General features: G+C 32.7%; 1 protein-coding gene across 4 annotated transcripts in view; it reads right to left on the bottom strand.

Annotated features, from left to right (window-relative positions):
- Positions 1 to 24,289, bottom strand: part of kst (spectrin beta chain, non-erythrocytic 5 kst) — a 153,996-nt gene that overhangs the window by 33,614 nt on the left and 96,093 nt on the right. For all 4 annotated transcript variants that reach the window (XM_089245872.1, XM_089245887.1, XM_089245895.1 and 1 more), the window contains exons 26-53: positions 23,189 to 23,270; positions 23,019 to 23,096; positions 22,629 to 22,756; positions 22,208 to 22,445; positions 21,858 to 21,997; positions 21,270 to 21,393; positions 20,454 to 20,600; positions 18,999 to 19,262; positions 18,775 to 18,905; positions 17,350 to 17,536; positions 17,021 to 17,221; positions 15,490 to 15,606; positions 13,990 to 14,103; positions 13,707 to 13,889; positions 13,382 to 13,527; positions 10,413 to 10,638; positions 9,965 to 10,144; positions 9,549 to 9,752; positions 9,275 to 9,424; positions 8,587 to 8,691; positions 7,569 to 7,663; positions 7,264 to 7,354; positions 5,712 to 5,870; positions 5,406 to 5,597; positions 5,220 to 5,303; positions 3,166 to 3,284; positions 2,890 to 3,004; positions 2,444 to 2,557 (exon numbers count right to left, since the gene is read on the bottom strand). In XM_089245872.1, coding sequence (XP_089101998.1) covers positions 2,444 to 2,557; positions 2,890 to 3,004; positions 3,166 to 3,284; positions 5,220 to 5,303; positions 5,406 to 5,597; positions 5,712 to 5,870; positions 7,264 to 7,354; positions 7,569 to 7,663; positions 8,587 to 8,691; positions 9,275 to 9,424; positions 9,549 to 9,752; positions 9,965 to 10,144; positions 10,413 to 10,638; positions 13,382 to 13,527; positions 13,707 to 13,889; positions 13,990 to 14,103; positions 15,490 to 15,606; positions 17,021 to 17,221; positions 17,350 to 17,536; positions 18,775 to 18,905; positions 18,999 to 19,262; positions 20,454 to 20,600; positions 21,270 to 21,393; positions 21,858 to 21,997; positions 22,208 to 22,445; positions 22,629 to 22,756; positions 23,019 to 23,096; positions 23,189 to 23,270 — 4,114 coding nt within the window. The remainder of the gene's footprint in view (positions 1 to 2,443; positions 2,558 to 2,889; positions 3,005 to 3,165; positions 3,285 to 5,219; positions 5,304 to 5,405; positions 5,598 to 5,711; positions 5,871 to 7,263; positions 7,355 to 7,568; positions 7,664 to 8,586; positions 8,692 to 9,274; positions 9,425 to 9,548; positions 9,753 to 9,964; positions 10,145 to 10,412; positions 10,639 to 13,381; positions 13,528 to 13,706; positions 13,890 to 13,989; positions 14,104 to 15,489; positions 15,607 to 17,020; positions 17,222 to 17,349; positions 17,537 to 18,774; positions 18,906 to 18,998; positions 19,263 to 20,453; positions 20,601 to 21,269; positions 21,394 to 21,857; positions 21,998 to 22,207; positions 22,446 to 22,628; positions 22,757 to 23,018; positions 23,097 to 23,188; positions 23,271 to 24,289) is intronic.

Here is a 24,289-nt window from a genome sequence, read left to right as displayed (position 1 = left end):
TTTGCTAGTAATTCCATCGATACCCTGATCGAGTTTGTCGATAAAAAGTGAAAAAAGTATGGGGCCAAGGACACTTCCCTGAGGAACTCCACTTGTGACGTCTGTCCAACCAGAGAATTCCCCGTTCACCATAACTCGTTGCGACCTATCTCTTAACCACGATTCTATCCAATTCAGCAAGTTGCCCCCTATTCCAATCTCGTGTAAACGCTTCAAGAGTTTGCCATGTTGGACCCGATCGAATGCCTTCTGGAGATCAAGGTAAACAACGTCGACATTTTTGCTCTTACCCAAAGCCTTAGTCACGTAATCATAGAAGCAAAGGAGGTTAGTTACACATGACTTCCCCTTCCTGAACTCATGCTGATTATCCGACAATACATTATTCTCGTCTATCCACTTCACAAACTGCCTTTTGATGATAATTTCCAAAATTTTCAAGAGGGAGCTCGTCAAACTCACTGGACGATAATTAGACACCACTTCTCTACTACCCTTCTTAAATATCGGAACAACGTTAGCCAGTTTCCAATCTCTCGGGACGATACCCTCAGCAACACTACTCCTGTATATCTGTGCGACTGGCCCCAACAATTCATTAGCACCTTCCCTGAGAACCCTGGGATAGATATCATCTGGTCCTGGTGCTTTGCTTGCACATACATTTCTTAGAAGATTTAGGACCTCCACGTCTTCCACTTGAATATCGTTGAGCGTTTTATTACCCCATGCAACACCCGTATATCGAATATCATTATCTCCATTAAAAACCGACGCGAAAAAGTCATTGAAAGCACTACACATGCCTACATTGCTCTCTACTTTTGAGCCTCCTATCGAGAGGGGGCCAACTGTCCCCTTACATCCATTATTGACATATCGAAAAAATGATTTTGGGTCAGAGCCAATGTTATCTGCCAACCTAGATTCAACTTGCTTTTTACTATCCCTTATCGCTTTCTTCAACAGTCTTCTTTTATCAGTAAACAATGATAGGTCACCTCGTCCACTTTTATACTCTCTGAATGCTCTTTTCTTTTCAAGATAAAGGTTCCGCACGCTATCCGTGAACCATAGAGGGTGTGATCTACAAACACGCTTTTTTCGAACAAAGGGTATGACGTCGTGCAAAACAGAGGACAGCTTCGTACTAAATTCTTCCCATTGACTTACCACCCCTACTGATTCCAACCGGTCTTTGAAAACTTCCGCTAACCTTCTTCGCAAAACATCAAAGTTAGTTCTCCGAAAACAAGGAACCAGTCTTTTGTTATCAACCTTACCCGAGGAAAAGTTACAGTGAAATCTGACGATACGATGATCACTGGAAGAAAACTCTTCCCCCACCGAAACATGTTCAACTAGATCCTCAGAACTAAATCCAAAATAGCAGTACCCCTAGTGGCTTCTGATACATGCTGATACAAAAAATTTTCGAGCACCAACTTAAGAAAGTCTCTTTCATACTGATTTCCAGATGAAAGGTTCTCCCAATCAATACCCGGGTAATTGAAATCCCCTAGTATGAGAACCCTCTTTCGCTTACACATGTAGGAAATGTACTAAAGTACTTATATTGTCAGATTATGAGTGTTTTTGTAATGGTGCTGCTTAAATTTTTGAAGTGAAAGTGGTAGATGAGTGAATTATCGTGCTCATTTTTGCACAATAGTCTAACCTCTTTCTAACCAGATCATGGCCTGCTGCTCTGTCTTAATGAAGACATTTTAGCAGGTTGTCAAAGACGACCAGGGCCATGCTGGAAGCTATGTGTATATGTGTTGTAAACCTAACATGATGCTCATTTCGGTGTAATGTTTTATGTGCAGTGCTGCCATCAATTTTACTAACTATGCAATAGTCTAACCCGGGGGGGTGGGGGGTCTCAAAAATTTTCCACTTTCGGCGCCCCTTTTGTCTATTCAAGGCTTATCTGCGAGCTCCATTGGTTCCCCAGAGCTGGTTAACGAAGAATCTATGAAAAACCTTTGTCAAAGTCATCATGGCGCACAGTTTCAGATCCCCTGGTCTAACCAGTGCATACAATCTGGGTAATGAAAGAAAAAAAAGTAATCCTGTTAACTTGGGGAAATGATTTATACGAGGATGATGATCCAACAAGTTGAATTTCCTCTCTTTTTTAAAATATATCTTTGCATCAGCTAGCTATTAAAAACCTTTGTATGGATAGCGGAGAGTGACATCATTCTCAGATAAGTTGCCCTCTGGTGGTATTGTCAGCAATTGTGAGCTTTGGCCTAAGTTAGGTCCGACTGTCCATGTAGGATCCTGTTCAGTGAGCATTAGCTCCAATGAAAGATTGAGATATTCATTGCCTCTGTAGTCTAGTGGTCTAGGGCATTTTCTCTCTTTCCTAAATATATCTTTGCATCAGCCAGCTGTTAATATTGATTTATATTCAACAGTTATGATTACATATTACCTTCAGTTTAGCCTCTATAGCAGTCATGTCTCTTTCTACTGCCTCCTGTTTCCTCTGAAGTGATTCTACAGATGGTAAGTCCTTTGCATCTTCTTCTTTGTTCATTGATAGAAACTATGACAAAAGCATTAGGAAAGTGATCAAATGAAATCAACTAAAAACTGGTCAACATCATACTTGTATTCACAAATTAAAGATAACAAAATTCAATAAAAATATAGTTTGGCTTTACATTTCTTACATAAAGCAGATGTGAATCAAACAATCACATCTGCTTTATGGAAGAAATGTAATTGCAAATCAAACAATCTTCAACATAAAGATTTAAGTTTCTTAATAAATTCAAATACCAACAATTGATACCTTCTTTGAAAATAGCATGATTTAAAAAAACTCTTTTTGAATACACATGATCAAAAATGATACAAAAAAAATTTAAACATTACCTTTTCATGAATTCTATCATTCGTATCATCTATATCTCTGTTAAATGCATGTATCTCAGCAGCACAGGCTAGTTTCTCTCTGTAGACTTCTAGAGCTCCTTGCAGCGCTTTCCATCTAGACAGTTAAAACAAAACATTTGTATTATTCGACATAGAAAAGATCAGGAAGATAAATCTCTCACAAATTTAAGTTTGTTTTTATTGGTATGAAAAATAATTTTTTTATTTGTGCTTAACTGTGTTTCTAATTATAATGCATATGTTGGTTCAGCTTACTTGCTATTCAACTCTTGTTGCCTTGTCTGAATAGTGCCAGTGTCTGACCTCCCTTGACGAACTAATTTGTCAGCAAGAGCATTAATTGTTTTCATTCTTGATTCATCTACACGCATGTCCTATGAGGGGAAAAAAGTATTTTGTGTTAGAGTAGATAATTTCATAAAATAAAAAACACTAAACTCCACATTTGATAAGCTTCTTATGCATTGGTAAAGAAAATAATCCCAAGAAAAGTAATTGATTTTGATAGAAATATCAATCTTTATTTGTTTGGATGCATGGACTCATGGCAACACAAATACAGCTGCAATTACAATACAGTTGCAAGATTATTAAAAACAGGATTATAAAGTATTAATTAGTAAAAACATGATATAAATAAGTAAGAACACAAAATAAAAATTAGTGAGTATATAAAAACTATCTGCAAGTGCAAAATAAAATAAATGAAAGACAAGCACGTCTGGGAAATTGTGTATGGGGCATCAGTCAAACAAAGTACAAAAATTACAAATGGCATGGAAAAAACGAAAGATGCTATTATAATTAATGGTCATTAAGGTAAAGATTACTATATAGTCAGTTGAGACCAGTCCCAGAAAATGCACATCATATGAGTTATAAGCAGGGTACCTTAACAAAATATGAGACCCAGGTCTGAATTATCCCCACGTTGCAAAATGTGCAATTTCAATCCACATTTGCACAGATTATTTTTATTAAAATAAATTATGTGGAAGCCAAAGCTACAGACTATCAATCATTTTATATGAATTCCTGTTTGAGAGAATTAAAAATTTGTTTGTTTTTGTAAAGTGGGAGATGAATTGTGCCACGTATTTTAGCCATATCGGACTGACAACTATAATCTTTCAGTGTTCAGATTATACGAGGAAAGAAAAAATGTTTAAAGACAATCACATTGTGTATAAACTTGAGAAGACTGAAGCCGGTCTCATTAAAATTTTCCAAACATTGGATAACCAGTTAAATGAATTATTAGGGTCGAAATCCATCCAAGCATATAATTTATTGAAGCAAAGTCTAGGCAATCTATTGCCATTCATTTCCAATGTACGAATATACATTAACAGAACAGCCTTCTTCAACTGGATTGACAAAGAAGGCTGCCCAAGCTCCACTTTTATATATATCCACGGATTGGCCTTGGCAATGTTAGAAGCTTCCTGGCAAAAAGAGTAAAAATCACTTCCAAGTCATTTTGGTAATTAGTAGACCAAACAGATGTCCCGTAAAAAAGTGTTGAGATCACAAGGGAATGGAAAAATTTGAAAGCTGTGGTTAGTGATGAAAGTTTTGTATGAACTATGGCGAAACTTCATAGGTCAACTGACTTTGATCGTGGATTTGACTTTCATCAGAAAATGAGTTTTAGCTATGTGAAATGAGCTTGTTGACGAGAAAGGTACTCTTAAGTAGGTGTAATTCCCTACAACTTCCAACACTGGCTACCCCCCCCCCCCCTTTTATAATACCATTTCCCTCCCACTATCAAGCACACTGCTATTTCGAAGTCAATACAAAATTGCTCCAAAACTGAAATTTTTTGCTGAAGATTAATAACTGAATCAGCAAAGATGACCATATTATCTGCGTATATGAGAGAATGAGGAAATTTATCTCTGTTAATTTGGAAATGGGAGACAAGTCGAGTCTTCTTACAAGATCCAAGATGTAAAGTGAAAAAAGAGTAGGGATCAAAATTTCTCCCTGCAATACACCCTGATTCACAGGTACAGTATATTGTCAGTCAGCCCAGATGATCTTATTTGAATGAAGGCTTTTGAATGTCTTGGAGAATACAGATAAAATGCGCACCGAGTCCAGTATTGGCACAACACTTGCCAAAGAATGCTGTGATTAATGGAATTGAAAGCAGTTTTGCAATTGACAAAGACACCATTATGAGAACTTTTTTTGCACAAGGAAATCAAGCACAAAAATTTGGTCAATGCAACTATAACTATTTTGATAGAAATATGCTGGCATTTCACAACTATAATAGATCACAAATAAAATTTTTGACATACAGAGTCCACGTCATCCAGTTTTCTCTGTAGACTTTGGCAATGCTCATAATCTTTACCAGTATCACTTGCTTGCACCATCATTTCCTGTACAAAAATTGAAACACACAATTTTCGTTGATGAACTTTTTTTTTGTCATACTCAAAATAAAAATAAAACTACAAAAATGTTAATCGATAATATCTCACTTTATCTCTTATCCATGCTTCAACCTTTTCAGCTTGATTATTGAATTCAAGAATATCTTGAGCTTCTTCAAGGCCTCTGCCCAAGTTTGTTGACAGAGAAAGCAATTCGTTCCATTGGTGTAGTAACTTTTCCAGTTGCTGACGTACTGCTATTGATGAATCATGATTCTTTGAAAGCAAGATTTCTCCCTTCTTTATGAGTTAAAAAAGAAAAAAGGGAAAACATTAAAATGTTGTGTAAAATCATTAAAATCAAATCATGCAAAAAAACAACAGTTAAAAATTTTTAAGAAAAACTAATATTACCTGTTTAATGCTCTGTATATTCCCTTTGTGGGCAGATAACTCTGCTTGGAATGCCTGATGCTTTTGTAGTTTCTTCATTTTATCTTCAAGACTAGCTATTTGACTCATTCCTTGCTCAGATTCCAGATATTTTTTCTTATCCTCGATCCATGCTTCCGCCTGAATGAAATTTAATTGTTTTACTTAAAATTTAATATAAAACAACTCAGTAACAAAAAATCTAAAATTAAAAAGCATTCATAATTAAAAATGTTAGAGTTAATTAATATCAACTCTTATATTTATGGGAAATATTTAAAATTTAATTGACATTTGAAAAAAATACACTATTCGGAATGCTCAAGAGAGAAACAAAACAAATTTCGAGAAACAAAACACTTTAAAAGGAAAGGGTCCCAAGATTAAATCTTCAAAATGTTTTGAAAAAAATTACCACTGACTCTACTCATTTAAATATGCAGAAAAATAAAAATCTGGCAGAATTATTATGGGTTATTCATAAAATTGTAAATATTAATATTTTGAATGCCAATAAATGCCAGGAATGAACTAAAAACCCTGCAACACTAGAGTGGTGTCATTAAAACAGTACATGATCATGCACAGACAAAGTAGACCAACTAGTTTCTTAGAAAAGAGAGGCTAGAGGGGGAAAAAAATAAAAAGCAGAAGTAGAATGTATGTGTGAGAGAGAGAAAAGAAATTTTTTCTAATAGATAATTGCCAAAAAGCATGAGAGGTCATGAGTGAGATGATCCAACTGTTGTAATTTTTTAATAATTTTTTGGGGCTTTAATGATTGCACTCTGCAACTACTTTTTTTGTTTTTATGTGTTTCTGGGGGAGATGAATGTACGTACTTAAATTTTTTCATAATTTTTGGAGGATAACCACCTTGGGACCTTTTCCTTGCTAGGAATGTTTGTAAATAGTTTAGCAAATACAGGAATAAAAATTTCACTGTTTATCAAAAATCGCCACCACTTCACTATTGAATGAACCTGATGACTTTTGTTAAAATGCAATAACATTTTTCATAATAGTTCTTCAGTCTTTCTTTCATGAAATTTATCATCACTAAAAGGTTTTTCTTCTCCCAACTTGTGAGTAGAGAGGTGGGGGTTCTTCCCCCCACAAAAATTGCCACAAATAAGTTGAAAGAATATAGATTCTACCGTTTGTATAGATTTGGCTCTGCAGTACTTTCTGATCCGATTCTTCATTGATTGTAACAGCAAATTTTATTTTCTTGTTTCAGATAGTTATACTGTATAGCGTTATCAATGATTTAAAACATTGCTTGCTGCAAAATTACAAAGAACAGATACAAGCAAGGACAGCCTAAGGCCAAAAGAAACCAAAAGTGATAATCAAAATATCTCTTATTTTAATGTGAAGCAGCAAATAAACACAACCAGTATCAAGAGAAAGAAAATAAACTTTTATAATTTATTGCCCTGTAATTATTGTGATAAGAAATGGTTAAGTTCAGAAAAACTTATAAAAAAACCATTTTCAATCAATTACCGCAAAAAATAAATACTGTAAATACCTCAGTAGCATCTCTTCTGAACTGTGCATGCAAAAGACCATCAGCAAGTTTTTGTTTCCGAAGGTTGCTGTATTCTTTAACTTTACTCCTCCTAAAATCAATACCAATTTAAACAATGATATAAGAATATAAAATTTTGCAGAAACAAAAATTGGAAAAAAAAACTTTTGTTTCTTTTTTGGAATAAACATAAGTAAAAAACACAAATGAAAGTTTTGTTACACGTGTTACACAATTAAACAAAGCAAAACCCCGCACACACTAGAACATATCACATCCACACATACACAAGAAACAGCACATACCTAGTAGTTACTTCATTAAGACGTGCTTGAATAGTATTGCTGTCAAAATGATTCTGTTGCAATAGTTTGTTTCCATGTTCTTGCAGTGCAGTAAGCTAATAAATATAGAAATTTTCATTCAAATATAAATAAATTTCAATTCTCATGCATTCAATTAAAAATGGAATTTATAGACATTAAGAAAAAAAATTATGACTATCATGATGTTGTCACAATTCAAATAGATCAATAAATGTCTTGTCTGTATTTTGGAGGCAATCACAGTAAAAAAAAAAAAAGAGCAGAAAATGACTAATGCGACAAAAATGATCAATGATAAAAAAAAAACATGTATTGTGGATGGAGCTTGTACTACAACAAGATAATCCTCAAGAAAATATTTAGATTACATTTAACAAGAATATTTAACTTAATCTCATTTTGCATTTTATATTTCATTCATACATTAAATATTTCATTCTCAAGAATATTTTATTTGTAAAGGAATATATAGGGAATAATTTCAATAATATCAAAGGACAACAGGTTAACACAAGATATTTTCTCCTGACAATATATACATGAATGCTATAAAAACTAATGATGCAATCTCACTCTTAAATATGGCTAGGAATGAATATAGATTAAATGTTATGTGTACAATTTTTTTATGAGTGATTGAACTTTCCACTAGTTTCTTCAACTAAAACTGATGTACGGAATAAAAAAAAATCCATCATAAAAACTTTGATTATCAAAAGAGGAAAAACAGCATTTTGGACCAGGATAATTTTAATAGTAATTAATAGAACTTATGACATATTTTTAGAGGATTTAAGAAGTTATCAAGACATAGATGTTAAATAAAAAGATTTATTAAGAAACCATTGTCATATACAACAGTATGAAACTTTTTTTTAAACTGCTTCTGGGTTTTTTCATACCATATGTCAATTTTCTTTACCTCAACCAATATGAATGCACTGCATAAGAAGTTAAAAGAAAAACATCAACGCAACCATTAAAAAAGACAACTTACTTTGTCATTTTGAGAGTTCAACAGCTTTTCGAATGCCTCATGTTTTTTGAATAGAGTATCTACTTCTTCTACAGTGTCTCCAATATCTGTACCAGACAGATAAGCCTGAAACAAGGATTGCTTTGTGAGAGTGCAAGAAACTTGGAAATTACTTTGAAATGGTATAGTAATTTAAGTACAAATGTACCTACCTATAAGTCTTTCACTCATTAACATTATTAAATCTGTAAACATTATAATTCAAAATATCTCATAAATCAAAAATAACGAAGATATATTAAGAAATACAATGCATTAAGCAATTGAAATAACGTCTTAATTTGCAAACATTTAATAATTACATTTTAAAAATTTAGTTTTTAGAATATGAAAAAAAGTGACAATATAAAAATTCAACTTTTTCTTTGAATATAAATATCAATTAAATTGTAATAAAAATGATGAACTTCATATCAAATGCATTTATACATTTCAGAACGAATAAAAATAATTACGAATGATTGTTGTACATCCTATCTTTAAACTGTTCATCAATTGAAAAGCACTTTACAAATATAAAATAATAGGTGTTATAAAACATTAAAACTTAGGAAAACAAACTATAAACTAACAAAAAAATAATGAAAATTATAACATTTTACTGCAGAAAACATTTTACTTTAAAAAAAACTAATTTTTAATTACTTACTTCCTGTTGACTACTGATAGTTTCTAACTGCTTGGCATCTCGAAGGAAGAAATGCAAATCACAAAGTTGGTCAAGGTAAACCTTTTTCTTATGCCAAGTAGAATGAAGTTCGCTTCGAACAGCAAGAAGCTGATCTAATTTTTCTTGGATCTAATAAAAATGATTAATTAAAAAAATATGATTGTAAAAAAAGAGGCAGATGGGGGTCAATATATTTCAATATTAACCAATATTCTAGTCTAGAAAAAATCTGCAGCAAGATAAAGAAACGTACCTCTTCATGAGCATAGTGTCCATTGCCAATCATTTCTTCTCCTACATTAACGATGGCACCAAAGGTATCTTCTCTAGCTTCTATTTCTGCCTTCAGCTGCTCATGTTCTGCTTTCAATATCTGAGCTGATGCTAAATCTCTCACCTTTTCTTCAGTTTTTAAAGAGTTACACAAACTTTGCGCCCAGTTTTCCAAATCACGAACCTGAAAATAATGAATTATAACAACTTCAATTGTTATACAGAGAAACAGGAAAAAAAAGTCAAATGATGCAATGTAAATGAATAGAACTCTGGAATAATTTCTAATATATTAATTAAAGAAGAGGATTAAATACAATAATTTTGTGTGTTAGCAGCACTTTCAGAATCTTCGTAGAAACAAATAAGAACTTTTTTGCATAAATATTGACTTACAGATGCTAAAAACCGCTGCAAATGATAAGAAGCTTGCAATTCAATTTTTCTTTGTGTTGCTCTTTCTTGCAAGGCATTCCAGTTCTGAACTACCATGTTTTGCTGCTCGAGAATGTGGTCAGCATTGCCACCTGGATATGTGCTTTGCAATCTTACACTGTCATCTACAAGCACTTGAAGCTGTAAAAAAAATCTCTTTAAATTTGTAAAGTACATGGTGTATCAATAATGGAGGGTTACTTTGATAGTACTTGATATAGATACCTACATAATGTATCAAGATATCACGTTGCAATATACCTAAGAATATATGTTGAATATTTCGAGCCTTCAATAATATTTTCCTAATCTTCTCCACGAAGGTAAAAAAAAAAGTTGAAATTCATTGAATTGTGTTTTTTTTTTAACGAAAACTTCACAATTAACAAGAATAAGGCTTTTAAATTACCTGTGCTTCAAGAGCAACAAGGTCATTTTCAAAACCCTCATGTTTCCGCACTAGGTTCTGCACGCTGACTAAATCTCGACCAAGGTCACTGGATATGCTGGCATATTTCTCTTGAATTCTGGACAAAGCATCTGCTACATCTCGGTTGAAACGATGTATTTCTCCAGCAGCATGCAATTTCTGATCTCTAGCCTCTATATGATCCAAAAGTACAGTCCAGGCTTCACTGGAATGGAAGAAAATTTACATATATTTAATTCACAATTTTTTTTTTGAAATAAAAATAATTAAGTTTTCAAATGCTAACAAGTGGAAACAAAGAGAAACAACAGGTTTGATAAACCTTTTAGAACATTTAAACCCACAATCAGATTAAACCATTGATCTTCCCCATTCCAATATGTTGCAGTTTATTTTGCAATTACAGTGAAACCTTGATATAATAATCTGAGGAACAAGAAAAAATATTGTAGGGGGATTATATATATCCTCCTATATCAAGAGCAGCAGACTTGAAAAAATATTGTCGCAGAGGGATTTATCGTTATACCGATTACCATTATAGTGCAGTTTCATTGTGGTTTCAGAACAGCAAGAATAATACATAGAGCAATTTTCATAAAATAAATTTCAAATAATTTAATATATAAGGGAAAAAATCTTGGATTTAATATGAATTATATGACATGATGACGCTCTCCACTTGTTAATGCAAGATATACAGAAAACTGGATGTTGTGAAGATATTTATTATTTGAGATGTTGATCTTTTTACGGAAGGGAAAAAAAATGGCACGGTTCCATTCGGCATATATACGCTCTAGCGAAGGAAACTCTCTATCTCTTCTGTAGCTTCGTGGTCAGAGCACTCGTCCGGCAATCGAGGAACTCGGGTTCGACTCCTGGTAGAAGCAGAGATGAGTTTTTCCTTCCTTAAAAATGCCTCTACTTCAGCCCCTCACACCACAGTGCATGAAATAAGGAAGGTGGGGTCACAGAGTCCAGTGGTGTAGATGGTAGCATGTTTGCCTGGTATGCAAGAGGGCCTGGGTTCGTGTCCCGGCAGAGACAAGATGATTTTTCTTTCCAAATTCACCTCAGCATAATAACCAGAAAATATCTGTTTCCTTGAGAACCAAAAAAATCTTTGAAGAATTCAACAATTTCAAAAGCATCAGAGGAAAATTTGCCAAGGCCATTTGGAAAATGGTTTCGAGATTTCAAGTTTTTACAAAAAGACCAAAATTTTTTAAAGTTCCAGATAATGTTGCTTTCAAGTGAATTCATATAATTGTGATATTGAAAACATATTTTTCTTATAAATTCTGCTTTTATAGTTCTCAGATCCTTATAAGCACACATAAATCTTTCTTTCAAACTGAGCACAACGCAGACCTATCCCTATGGGCAATTTACTGCCTAGTGAGTTGTGCTGGAAGTGTAAGTGTGGTACCTAACAGTCTGAATGTTTATCCAGTGTTGTATCTGATTTTTCAGTGCTGCCATCTATATTTCAGAAATGAAGTGTAATGATTGAATATTTGTACCATTTGCAGGCCTGTTACTCTCTGTGGCGAGACTTTTTAATGGGGAGATCGGTTTGCATTTTATAAGCAAACCGATTGCCATGACAGAGAATTGCAAAGTTTGTTCTTTAGTTTGATTAGCTTAATGATTTCCACAGTAAACTAAGTAGGAAAACAGCTTTTTTTAGGCTTAAGTTGGGGATACATTTATTGAATATATCAAATATCACATCATGAAACTTATTTAACACTTCATCAACACCAGAAACATTGAGTAGAAAACTCCAATCAATACACCGAAACATACTGATCAATGCATCAGTCAGCTTTCTTGAAATGATACTTTGTGTCAAAAACAATGTTATGGCAGTTTCTCTTATCAAGCCTTGGGAGAAATGAACTGACTGAAAGTTCTCTAATGCTGGATGGTATGGGAACAAGTGCACTAGGAGCTTATAAAGACTACATCAAAGGCAATTCATTGGATAGCACTAAATCAAGAATTTTATCATAGAAATTCACAACTTTGTTAATTTGAGAAAACACATGGTTTTTGACAACGTTTACAAACTCAACTGCTCTAAACTACTACATTGCTTGTAGAAACACTAGATATCCAGTCGATTCAAGGCAAATTAAAAACACCCATAATTAAAAAAATCAGATTTAGAGAGAGATAAAGCATACAGAATTATATAACTGATTATATAACGTATAACTCAATGAAAGGGGGAAATATATAGCACATATATACACAGAAAAAAAGGTGACAGTTTAACAATGACCCACATATCTTCATTTGAAGTTCCAATATTCTAACATCTATTGGGATTTAACAGCAATTAGAACACCACCATCTCTCGTAGATGTAGAAGATTGGGGTCATGTCTATAAACTGTATATCTATTGTCAAACAATTTGCTACTTGAAATACTATCGCTAAGCCGGGATTCAGTGATGCATATTATATCAAAATCGTAAAATTATCAGAGATTAAAAAAATCATGTGTCTTAGTTCTGAGTCCACGCACATTCTGGTAATAAACAGATATGAATTGGCAATTGAGCTTGTGAGAGTTCTGAGATGATCCACATGTGTTATTACTCTTAGATTTATTGTGTTATGCACTTACTCGAGTGGGTTTGAACATGGTTTCTCTCTTAGTTGCAAAAAGTAATTCTAAGTTAAGTAGTATTCTTTAAAAAAAAGTTAATTTGGATATTGAGTATTATTGTTTTTGTACACTTTCAAGGTTTCCAAGAAAATTGTCCCATTTGAGTTACTGTTTATGATCATAGGAGGATTATATCTCTTTGGGTAAAATAGTGTTTGTTTTGTAGTTTTCTTTTTGACTTTTGGTCTTACATGTTTTTGTAATATTTTGTCTAATAAATAAAATAAAAATAAGAAATTTTATTTCTTTAACTTTGGAGTAATTGTACCTGAGATGCTGTTGTCGCTGAGTGATGTCAGCAGAAGATGAACTGCTACCAGCGGTCAGTTTTTTAGCCAACTCTTCACAAAACTTAAATCTCTCTGATCCAGTTTCAACACGAAGCTTGAAATCGTCAAATTTACTCTGCAACAGCTGTTGATAAAATGAATTTTTTTTTATATTTGTTTAATTTGTACTTTAAGAGACATTAAATGTTTAAAACACTGGCTTTTTAAAACAATTTATTTTCATTTAAGATAAAATGATTCATTTCTTGACATAGCGTAACAGGCTATAAAATTTTATTTATCAAATACGATTAATAATCTTACCAAAAGATGTTCATAATCTTGCCCATAATCTTCCGATGACGCCATGATCATTTGCTCATTGATCCAGTTTTCAAGTTCATCACTTTCTCTGTAATATTCATTGATGTTTTTAGATTCCATCAGGTTTTGTCTTCGTTGTGTTGCCAGTTTCTGGATATTCTTCATTTGCTGACTAACAACTTGCTGGAATTCAAATAACAGTGAAAAAAACGAAATGAAATTTAAAAAAAAAAATGAGAGAATGCATAAAATATGAAAGGAGGAATTGAAAATTACCACTCACCATTCTGTTACTAATCATCTTAGAATCAGGATGGTTTGCGTCAATCATTATCTGTGCTTGATGACCCATCTCTGTAATTAAGCTACAGTATGTGTCTATTTCCAGTTCTAGAGCCTACATGAGAATATGGTAACAAAGTTATATTGAAACAGCTTTCATTAATTAAAAAACATGCATTTAAATATTAAATATATTTTGCTAATTGTTATTAATCAAAATTGATAACATATAATAGCATAGAAATCACAAACCAAAGAAACATGCATAAGCATATATATATATATAAATTTTTCTCTCTTTATCACAGATTAAAAAAAAATTATTGTCTCCATTTGAGAAAAAAAAAAATGTTAGTTATTTTTAGAATTAAAAATTATTTTAGTGAGATTTTATAACACTTCAGTCAAAACAAACAGTTAAACCTGTATGTGCACTTCCAACATCATATTATTTTCCCATATTATAAATATGCATGAGCATTTGACAATGCATCTCTATATTATTTGCGCTGTTTTCCATACTAATTAAGTAAGTGGAATTTATCATAAGATAGCCAGTTGGCATCACAATTAGTTATATAGAAGTTCACTGAGAGGATGATAAACCGAGCAATGGTTGCTATCTAATTTCATTATGTGATGGAAAAGAACCAAGATTCAAGATATTTATTTAGTGATTTAACATTCATATGATTTATTATTCTGGATCACTTGATTTTTCTTGAATCATATTACACTCTCCTCGACTGTTGTTGTATTCTTATTAATAAATTTCCAGATGCTCCCATCCTTCAGAAACGCTTTGATACCGCCTTGAGATGGGAAATGGGGTGTGTTTGTTCCTTCATGTATGGTTACAGCAACAAAATTTCGAAAAAGTTTAATGAAACACTCACTTTCATGTATTGCAAAGTGATCACCACAGTGGAAAACCATAAATGACATTGGAATAGTATCTGTAGCACCATAAACACTGGTGCTTAATGCAGACAAAGAAACATCATGTGGAAACAATCAATGCAGATCACATTTCTGCTGCCAGAAGTTCCCCTCCAAGGGCAGGTGAGATCCTCCTTGGTGAGATCTTCTTTGTTTGTGTACTGAGCTAGCGTTTATAGTACTACAGGTACAGTTCCAATGCCATTTGTTGTATTTCACTGCACAAATTGTTTAGCAATATATAAAAATGGGTGTTGTTTTTTCCAACCATGCCATTAATTCAAAGGAATGATGTTGATCAAATCGCCAGATAGTTACTATCATAATTATTGAAAAAGGCCAATATGATTTTCAATCCCTAATTGTAAATGGAATGCTAATGGAATGTTATGGAAAACACCCCCTTGAACTTGTATATCTATAAAAAATCAGTTCCAGTGAACAACAATATTTTACTTATTCATACATAAAAATTGTGGAAAATAGTCTTATTGTATCAATAACTTGAGAAATTTATTATAATATTTAGGGTGGAGCGAATAAGAACACTGAAAAAAATTACCTTGTGCTTTGTGAGCAACTTCACAGCAGCATCTTCATCTTTTCCAAAATCTGTGCTTGTCAAAATGTCTGTTTTCTCATTCATCCAGGATTCAACTTCATTTGCTTCTGAAAAAAACTTTTGAAAAAAAATTCAAAGATGCAACAAAAATAACTATATTTATTCATTATTACAGCAAAGTGTAGAAAATTTTAGAGATACTAAGCATTTTCATTGAAATAATATTGATTTTTGCACATCAGAAGAGTGCCTTGAATAAATCAGTGGATGGCCAATTCTCAGACTAGTTGAGGCAGAATGGAAAAAAAAGCCAGGCAGACTTTTGAGATTCAATTTTATTGGCATATTTATTGCTTCACCGATTAATAATGAAATTGCCAGAAAATTAGTTATAGGTATAATTTTTATTGGATGTAATGAGGTTAATGAACTGGGTGCAGGGCTCCCACTCAAAAAATAAGAAAAAGTATGATTAAGAAGTAGGATGAGGGAGTGTAGTCCCCTTAGACAACATAACCATATAGCAAAATAAAACAAAAAAAATTCCTAAAACATATTTTTTTTTAATTTTAAAATTAAATTTTTTTTTCATAGCACTATTTTAGTATCCAGTAAGATTGAGTCGAGCCAAAGCAAATGACAAAATGGTTACAAAAATAATTTTCTGCCAAAACAGAGATAATTCTAGCAACCACAGATAATTATTTTCTGCCTCTCCTCGCAATACAAATTACATTCTTTTTTTGGAGTCTTCCACAGTCCAGTCTGTCAACTCTCTTCGACAATGCACAGCAAATTAGTTTTATAAGAATCATGCTCTTCCAAAAGACCACTTCCAAAAGCACAGTACAAAATGTGTAAATTACAAGGCCCAATGTAAATAATCAAGGCGAACCGGGTGGTTTTACTGCGTTGTCCATTTTTTTTTAAAAGTTATTTGTTTACATTTTACTGTTCAGTGCCAGAGTAATCATTTTTGACAAAAGAACATTTTCATCTCTAGCTCTTTGCTGAGCATTGTAAATATTGTTAATGCCCCTACATGCCCTAAAAATACAGAAGACAATTGAATGCTACAAACCTGGAATAGGCCTATGTATCCAACTGCTTTGTAATGCAAACTTGTTTCACCGATACACAAAATATGGACCATAATTTTGAATGATGAATGCCCATTACTGTCAGGGACCATGTAAATACAAAAAAAAATTTCTATCCAGACAGAAGTCTAATGACTACTCTACTTAAGCAAATGAAAAATTAATAAATCAAGTGGTCCATATGCATCCCCCCAAATAACCTTAAAAATGATAGAATTTCTTTGGCAGAATCTTTAATTGCAATCTATAGCATTTGTAATAGCTCGCAATATATCGATGATTCCCACCTCAATTAAAATCAATTAAACAAATTTTGTTGATAGGATTTGGTAAAAAAAATTACGAAAAGTAGGACATTTTACCAAAAAGTAGGGGTGGGAGTGTAAAAAGTGGGAGCCCTGTGTGTGGTTTAAAAAAATAATAAAGCTTACACTTTGGGCCTTTAATGACAGCTCCAACCTTTTTTTCCTTTCAGCAGCAAAATTGATAAGTTCATCCCATGAGTCTCGCAGTTCATTGCACTTTTGATGAATGGAATCAGTGGCGTAATGCTTCTGTTTGATCAACGTATCACCAACACCCAAAGTTTTTTCTATCATTGGTTGATGTCCATGAATTTCTCGTTCTAATTTCTAGAAAGATGAAAAAAAATCATGGATATTTCCTGCACAGATGTACGAAAGAGACGAATGTTATATTTATTGCTATAAACATCATCGTCCATTATTTAAAATATGAACAGAGAATACATTCAGTGTACCTGGTGTTTCTTATAAAGATTTTGAGCATCAACCAAACTCTGCCCTAAAACTTGGGAAGAGGCTGCAGGTACATGTTCCTTAATCCAGTGTAACTCTGTATCTACTTCAAAATTAAACTGGTGAAGCTTGAGGGCTTCTTCAAGAGCACGTCTACGTTCTGCAGCTGGGTCTTTTAATTTACTGAATCTTATGAAAAAGTAATAAGTGATAGTTATAAAAAAATATTGAAAGCTAATCAATTTCACATAAGAATATCAAACTATGGCAATTTTTTTCAACATTAAAATCATAAAAATTAACTTTTCAGGACCTCATAATAGGGAAAATATTGTTATGAAGATTATGTAAACAGTCGTCATTTTTCACCTGTAAATAACCTATAGCACATTTTGTTGAGAACCCCTCAAAAGTTACAAACTTGGCACATTTGGCAATGGCTATAAGTCAGCAAATGTGCTGTTGTCAAAAGAGAAAATATGAAGGTGCAACACGAAACATCCCAATTCTTCTGGAAGGTTAATTCTCTGCCCGTCCAGTGGTGCCACTATTTTGGAACTATGAAATAGAATTCTCTTGAATCTTCTTTTTCTCGAGAGAAATTTCTCCCATACCTATAAAAAGTGATGGCATCACTTTTTATATATATCACTTTTTTCAATGCGAGAACCTTATTTGTAGTTTGTTCTTTGGCTAGCATGTTTTAGCAAAATTGCTGCTTGTGAATAACTGTAAATAGCTGTTTCAATGAATAAATCTGTAACGTCCTGTAAACTGTTTTATCCTCTGCTCATTTCAAGGACTTGTGAGATATTATCCCGAACAATATGAACATAAAAATAATGAAAAATTAAAAACAGCCTATTTATATTTTGTATATGTTTGAGTTTAGCAACTGTTAAATCAGTAGAAACTAGATTCACGCATGAAGCTTATTTTTAACCTATATTTCAATCAAATCATAAATTTCTATCAAAAAGAAGAGAACTTTGTCAAACCCAAACAGGCACAGGGATTTAAGACAAAACTGACATTCACAGTATCAATTATAATCTCATTCAAAAACTAATGGGTAAGGGGACTCTCAGGACGATTTTCAAAATATCAAATTTTTAATGGTATTTAGATGTTGAAAAAGAACCATAAAAAATTAAAAGGATAACAAACAGAACAAAGGACTGAATATCAATGAGATATCTGAAAACTATGAATATCATTGGAGATATTGCGAGACACCTTTTTTTTGACAATTTGACTGAGAAAATTTCCTATTGAACGACTATAAATCAAATATGGAAGAGATAAAAAAGCTCATGAGTTTTAAAAAATTAAAAATTAGTAAAAAAAGGATAAAATAAATTTTAAAAAATTCTTATCTTATGATTCAGAAGTTTCCACTTCATTTTTCATACAGTTATCGAACTTACCTATCACTCACTGCTTTAGTTGATTTCAATATATTTGGTGCATCGAAGTGTCCTTGACTAGCCATCTCTTCACCAAGGAAAACCAACTCGGATACTTTTGTTTCCCACGTCACAAGTTCATGCTCAACCATCTGGTAATATATGTAAAAAAATTATTGTAATATCAATGAAGTAAATCTTTTGCCCAATCATAAAAATTGTAACGTATGAAGAATACAGAATACCTGGTGCCGTTTAAGCAACTCTTTTACACTGCGCAAATCATGACCCCTGTCAGCACAAGCTAATGATCCTTCAAGTTCATCTAGTTTGGAACGTGCATCTTCAAGAGTCCGGTTGTAGCCATGCTGAGCTGATGCCTCTCTGAGCTTCTGGCCTTTTTCATCAGTTTTTGAGTACAGATCCTTCCACTGCTCATTCAACTGACCGAGCACATTCTCAATTTTCTCACTAGCATAGTGTCCTCCAGTGATCAAGTTATTGCCACACTAAAATAAAAAATTAATGACTCTCATACAAAACTAGTTAGGAACTTTATGGATTTCAAGACTTTTGTATGAAATGGATTTTGCCAGATATATTTGTAATGCAATAAGAAAATATTTTCATAATTTGATGCCATTAATTTTTAAAACCTCTTAAAAAATTATGACTTTTTTTCATTCATAGAATAATTATAATGGAACCTTGATAACTCAACAATCCAAGGGTATTGATATACATGCCAACGTAAGCCGATGTCAAGTTACCAAGGGTATTGATATACATGCCAACGTAAGCAGATCTCAAGTTACCAAGGTTGATTTTATCTTACCCTCACAATTTTTAAATGAATACTACAATTCAATCATTCAGAAGTTAACAAAAAAAATTCACCTGCCATTTTTTATGACAATTTTCTGAATTACCTTGAATCAGGGTAAAAAAAACCCCACATTCCAAAATATTTGTTATTTGTAAATGAACAGGTCAATTGTCAAAAAATTTCCTATTCTCACTTAAAAATTTCAATCTAGCTCACTCAACTATCTGACGCTCAAAAATTTCAGATATCATCCACCATTATAACTTTTTGTAGTCCTCAGTTTGAGTTTTCAAGTTCCAACTGTTACAGGTATGCGTTCCACCCCCAAAATGTGAGGAGCTATTTTCAACCAACAAATGACAAAAACCCAAGAAACAAATGATTTTTGAAATATACAAGAACAATGAAGTAAAAATTCTTTACCTGATCAAAACACGGGCAAATTAAAAAAAATGGTTGTAATAATACAGTACAAATCGCTGTCGACTTATGCTGGGTTTAGCCATCCATAAGTCGACTAACAGAGGTTTCTCCTCATTGAATTTAGTATTGTGCCAATCATTAAAATAATTAATGTTGTTACCAGAGGTAATCTAGTTATTCATATTCTAGAGTTATCTTCTGTGTTAATCACAATTTTGAGTAAATAAACTAGCATTCTCGTTAGCATTCAAGAGGGGAATATTGGTAAAAACAAAAATAGCATGAAAAGAAAGACGACTATATCTTATACGGTATATCTGAATGTAACATTTCAGTAGGTAACAATTTTTTTTCCTCCACAGTACTTGGCATAGCACTTAGACTATGTCATAAGGTTCTCAGAAACAGTAAAAATATGAGGAATCTGTGCACACCGTTAACTGAATAATACCTTGTTTATAGCATCAACTCTCTCGGAATTCGCTTTCAGCTCGGCTTCAAATGCTTCATGCTTCTGCAGTTTTCGTTCCAGGTTGGTCAAATCTCTGTATGATTCATCAGATGCAGTTTTCAATTTTTCTTGTATCCAAACACTGAGCTGTGGATCAAATGGGAAATATATATATATAGTGCAGAAATTTCACCATCATTGTATGCAATTAGAGATATTTAGATATTATTGCCTACAACAGTAATGGGCAAACTGCGACCTGAGACTTGCTAAGAGGCTAAAAATTGTTAAAATAATAGTATAGAAATTTTCAATTTCAGTGCTTCAAAAAAATCATTTAAGGGAGTGTTTCATTTTTGCATATGCACAATACAGTTGGGAGCATTTAAATAGAAATTTTCTATGCAAAAAAGGGAAGCACACCCAAACAAATAATGCATAAAATTATTAAAATATACTTATGAGCATTTATATTTCAGCCTAAAAATGTCTATAAAAAAATTCAAGAATGATTTGGAGTGCTGTTTCAGAGTTGTTAAATGATAAGCCTATATGCCTCATTTGGAATGAAAATGTGACAGTCTTCCAAGTATAAAACATATCCTGCCACTTCACTTCTAAGCATAAAAATTCCAATTATGAACCGATATCTGAATAGTTTTGGCCCACCAAAGAAAAATTTTTTTTGGCCCACTCTAAAAACAAGTTTGCCCATCACTGGCCTAGAACATATGAGAAAGGCGTGAAGACAATGGCCATTGGCCTTGTAAGCAGAAAAATGTCAAGTGGTGATACAAAAAATGATCATTTACATACCTGATTTGCATCAGTTCTGAACTCCTGATATGCATGTGATGATAAGAGCATTGCTTTTCTTTGTTGAGCTTTATCTTTCACTGCCTGACGCTGAGCTAGAACTTGTTTTCTTCTATCATCAATACTGGAAATGAAAAAAATAATTTTAATTTTGTAATAATAGATTTTTAATTCATCCAAAAACAAATCAATCTTTTGTTCATTTCACAAATGCAATTAACAGGCTCATAGCCAGAAATTTCATTTGAGGGAGGACTAAAGTGATAGAACAATAGATTTGGCAATTTTTTTCCCCTTTCTTCTGTCATTTTCTCACATTTCAGGGAAGGAGGCAGCCCCCCCCCCAAGTCTCCCATCCCTCGCTACGGCCTTGGCAATTAAGGTTTGTGCTGCAATTTATAATTTAAAGAAATTACCAAATCCTAGTTCCAAATATTTTGGATTGGGTAGCTAAAACACAATGTAATGACAAGATCAAAATATGGGTTAAAAAAATTGACATTAGGCTAATAAATTGTATAATTAAAAGAAAATATAGGCATTACAAAAACTAATTCTTTATGAAACTTGTAATGAAGTAATACTCACTATTTGCTTTCATAATGCCTGGCTGCTATCAACTTATCTGCCATCTCACTAAAGGTTCGAAGTCTGTCATCTTGGGCAATTAACATGTTAATAAAATTGTCATGTCGTTTTAACAGAGTCTCTACATCATCGAGTGTGGTCTAGACAAAAAAAATTAACACAATAATAGACAATAAACTTGAAGCGATTTAGAAAAAGTTAGTTAGAAAAGCAAATAAAATTTCATTGCCGGCATAAAACAGGTATATGAAAATTGGAACTGCCTGTGAAAATGCAGAATTCTTCTTAAATTAATTGAATGTATTATTAGAATTTGAATATGAATTCTTTTAAAAAACCTAAATTCTCACCCCTAGGTCATCAAACTCGAGGAATGTATTATGGCTGTTGGTGATACTGTCTATTTGATCTGCTTCTCTGTTGAAGACTTGCAGATCCATACACTGTCTCAACCAGTCACCTTTTTCCTGCCAGCCTCTATGGATAGCTTCTTGCTCTTCCTGTAGTTGAACCAAAGTTTCTTGAATCTCTTTTGCCTCTGTACTTTTCCTCATCAAATTCAAACCAAGATCTTGAATATCTGCAAATCTACAACACACATGTGATTTACTGAGTGGTAGTGGATAGAAAATATTCATTTAATTCTGACTGCAGGCGGAAACAATTTAGTGGTAGTCTGCATTATTTTAATTTTTTTATTTTTAATCCTTATGGAAATGAGAGATCAGATGATACAAGACGAGTTCAGAAATTTCAAAAATAGTTACTTACTCATCATTATGTGCTGCTATGTCATTTCCAAGATCTTCATGTTTTTTAAGCAAATTTTCAGCAGTTGCAACATCTCTGGCTGGCTCATCACTGTTCAAAGCTTGTTTTATTTCACCGACCCAAGTGAGCTGAAACAAATTTGGTATAATCATTAAAAAATAATAGGAAAATAAACTACTTGAATAAATGCCATAAAATAAAAAAGAATCATCTGATAAGATGATAAGATGCATAACTTTTGAAAGTGAAATTAGGTACAAAAACTCTCCCACAGATATAATTACTCTTCAGCAATATTCCTAAAATGAATTCTCTACCACTTCAAACATCCTGGATTAATTTATGCAAGTCATCAGATGAATATAAATAAGAAAAATAAATAAAACATACCAGGCTTTTTGCACTATTTCTAAAAATCTGCAAACCTAAGGATTCATCCAAGCGGGCGCGTCTCTGAGAAGCTTTGTCCTAATGAAAAATATTTCAATATACATAAAATTATCTTTGGTGAATTAAAAATGAAATATTTTATTAATAAAAATAGAAAAGGCTATAAATACCTTCACTTGTTCCCATAACTCATGCAGTTCTTTTTGTCTATCTGTTACATTTCCTTGCTCCAAAGGATATGAAGCTTTCACTCTGAAATATAATTGATGATATTTGGCATTAAAGAAAAGTGACAATAGATATAATTCATGCAGAAAACTTAAACAACAAATACAGTGAAACCCTGATTCAATGATAGTATTGGGAAGAGCGAAAATTATCATTACATTGGGGATGCTTGAAAAATAGTTGCTGTAATACAAATATGCATATTTTAACTACCGTAATTTCACACAACTATGGTCCAAACACCCCCCATTGATAAACGAAATATATGTAATTTGTCTGTGTCTTCTGCAAATCTGTGCTTTTTATTCAAACTATTGACCATTGCATGATATAGTTGTAATACATTCTCTCAACAATAATTCATACGCGATTTATAACACAAAACATTTGATGGACTATAGTTGGGACTTTATATAACACAACTATGGTCCAAAATTTAATTTTCAAAAAATCCATACTTAGCTACATAAGGAATGAAAAAAGTATTTAATATTAATGCTTGGTCTTCCTACAGGCAATGTCAGCAAAAAAAAAATGTTTTTGAATACAGAAGACAAATCTAGAAAATGGTGTTATGTTGGACCATAGTTGCATGGCATTACTGTATCTTTTTTTAGAAAAAATTAACATTTGGTTAACATAGAGCACCATTTCTTTTCAACTACAGAAAATATTTTTTTACCATTTCAAAATCTAACATGTGGATGTTAAATGTCAAAAATTAAAATACAAAAAAAGAACTATAGAATGTCTGTGGTCCAATCAACTTATCGTATTCTATATTCTAAATTTTTTCAGGGTAATAGAGAAAAGGCAATTTTTATGGGGGGAGGGGGAAGATAAAAAGGGCTATTGTGTTATGATGGCATTATCATACAATTTCACTAAGAGCAATCATCCTCCCTTGTTTTTCATAATATGACACCATATAGTGATTGAAGATAGCACAATAAATATCTGTATGTGTATATCAATATTTTTTTTATACGGTATCCTCTCTAAGAGACGCTAATATCCACATTACATATGAAATGAAAGAAAAA

Source organism: Pholcus phalangioides, unplaced genomic scaffold (genome assembly GCF_987345545.1).
Source record: "Pholcus phalangioides strain wild (caught in Gottingen) unplaced genomic scaffold, Ppha-v1.0 ptg000003l_1, whole genome shotgun sequence".
NCBI classification, from domain to species: domain Eukaryota; kingdom Metazoa; phylum Arthropoda; class Arachnida; order Araneae; family Pholcidae; genus Pholcus; species Pholcus phalangioides.
This window is presented reverse-complemented; position numbering and strand designations above follow the sequence as displayed.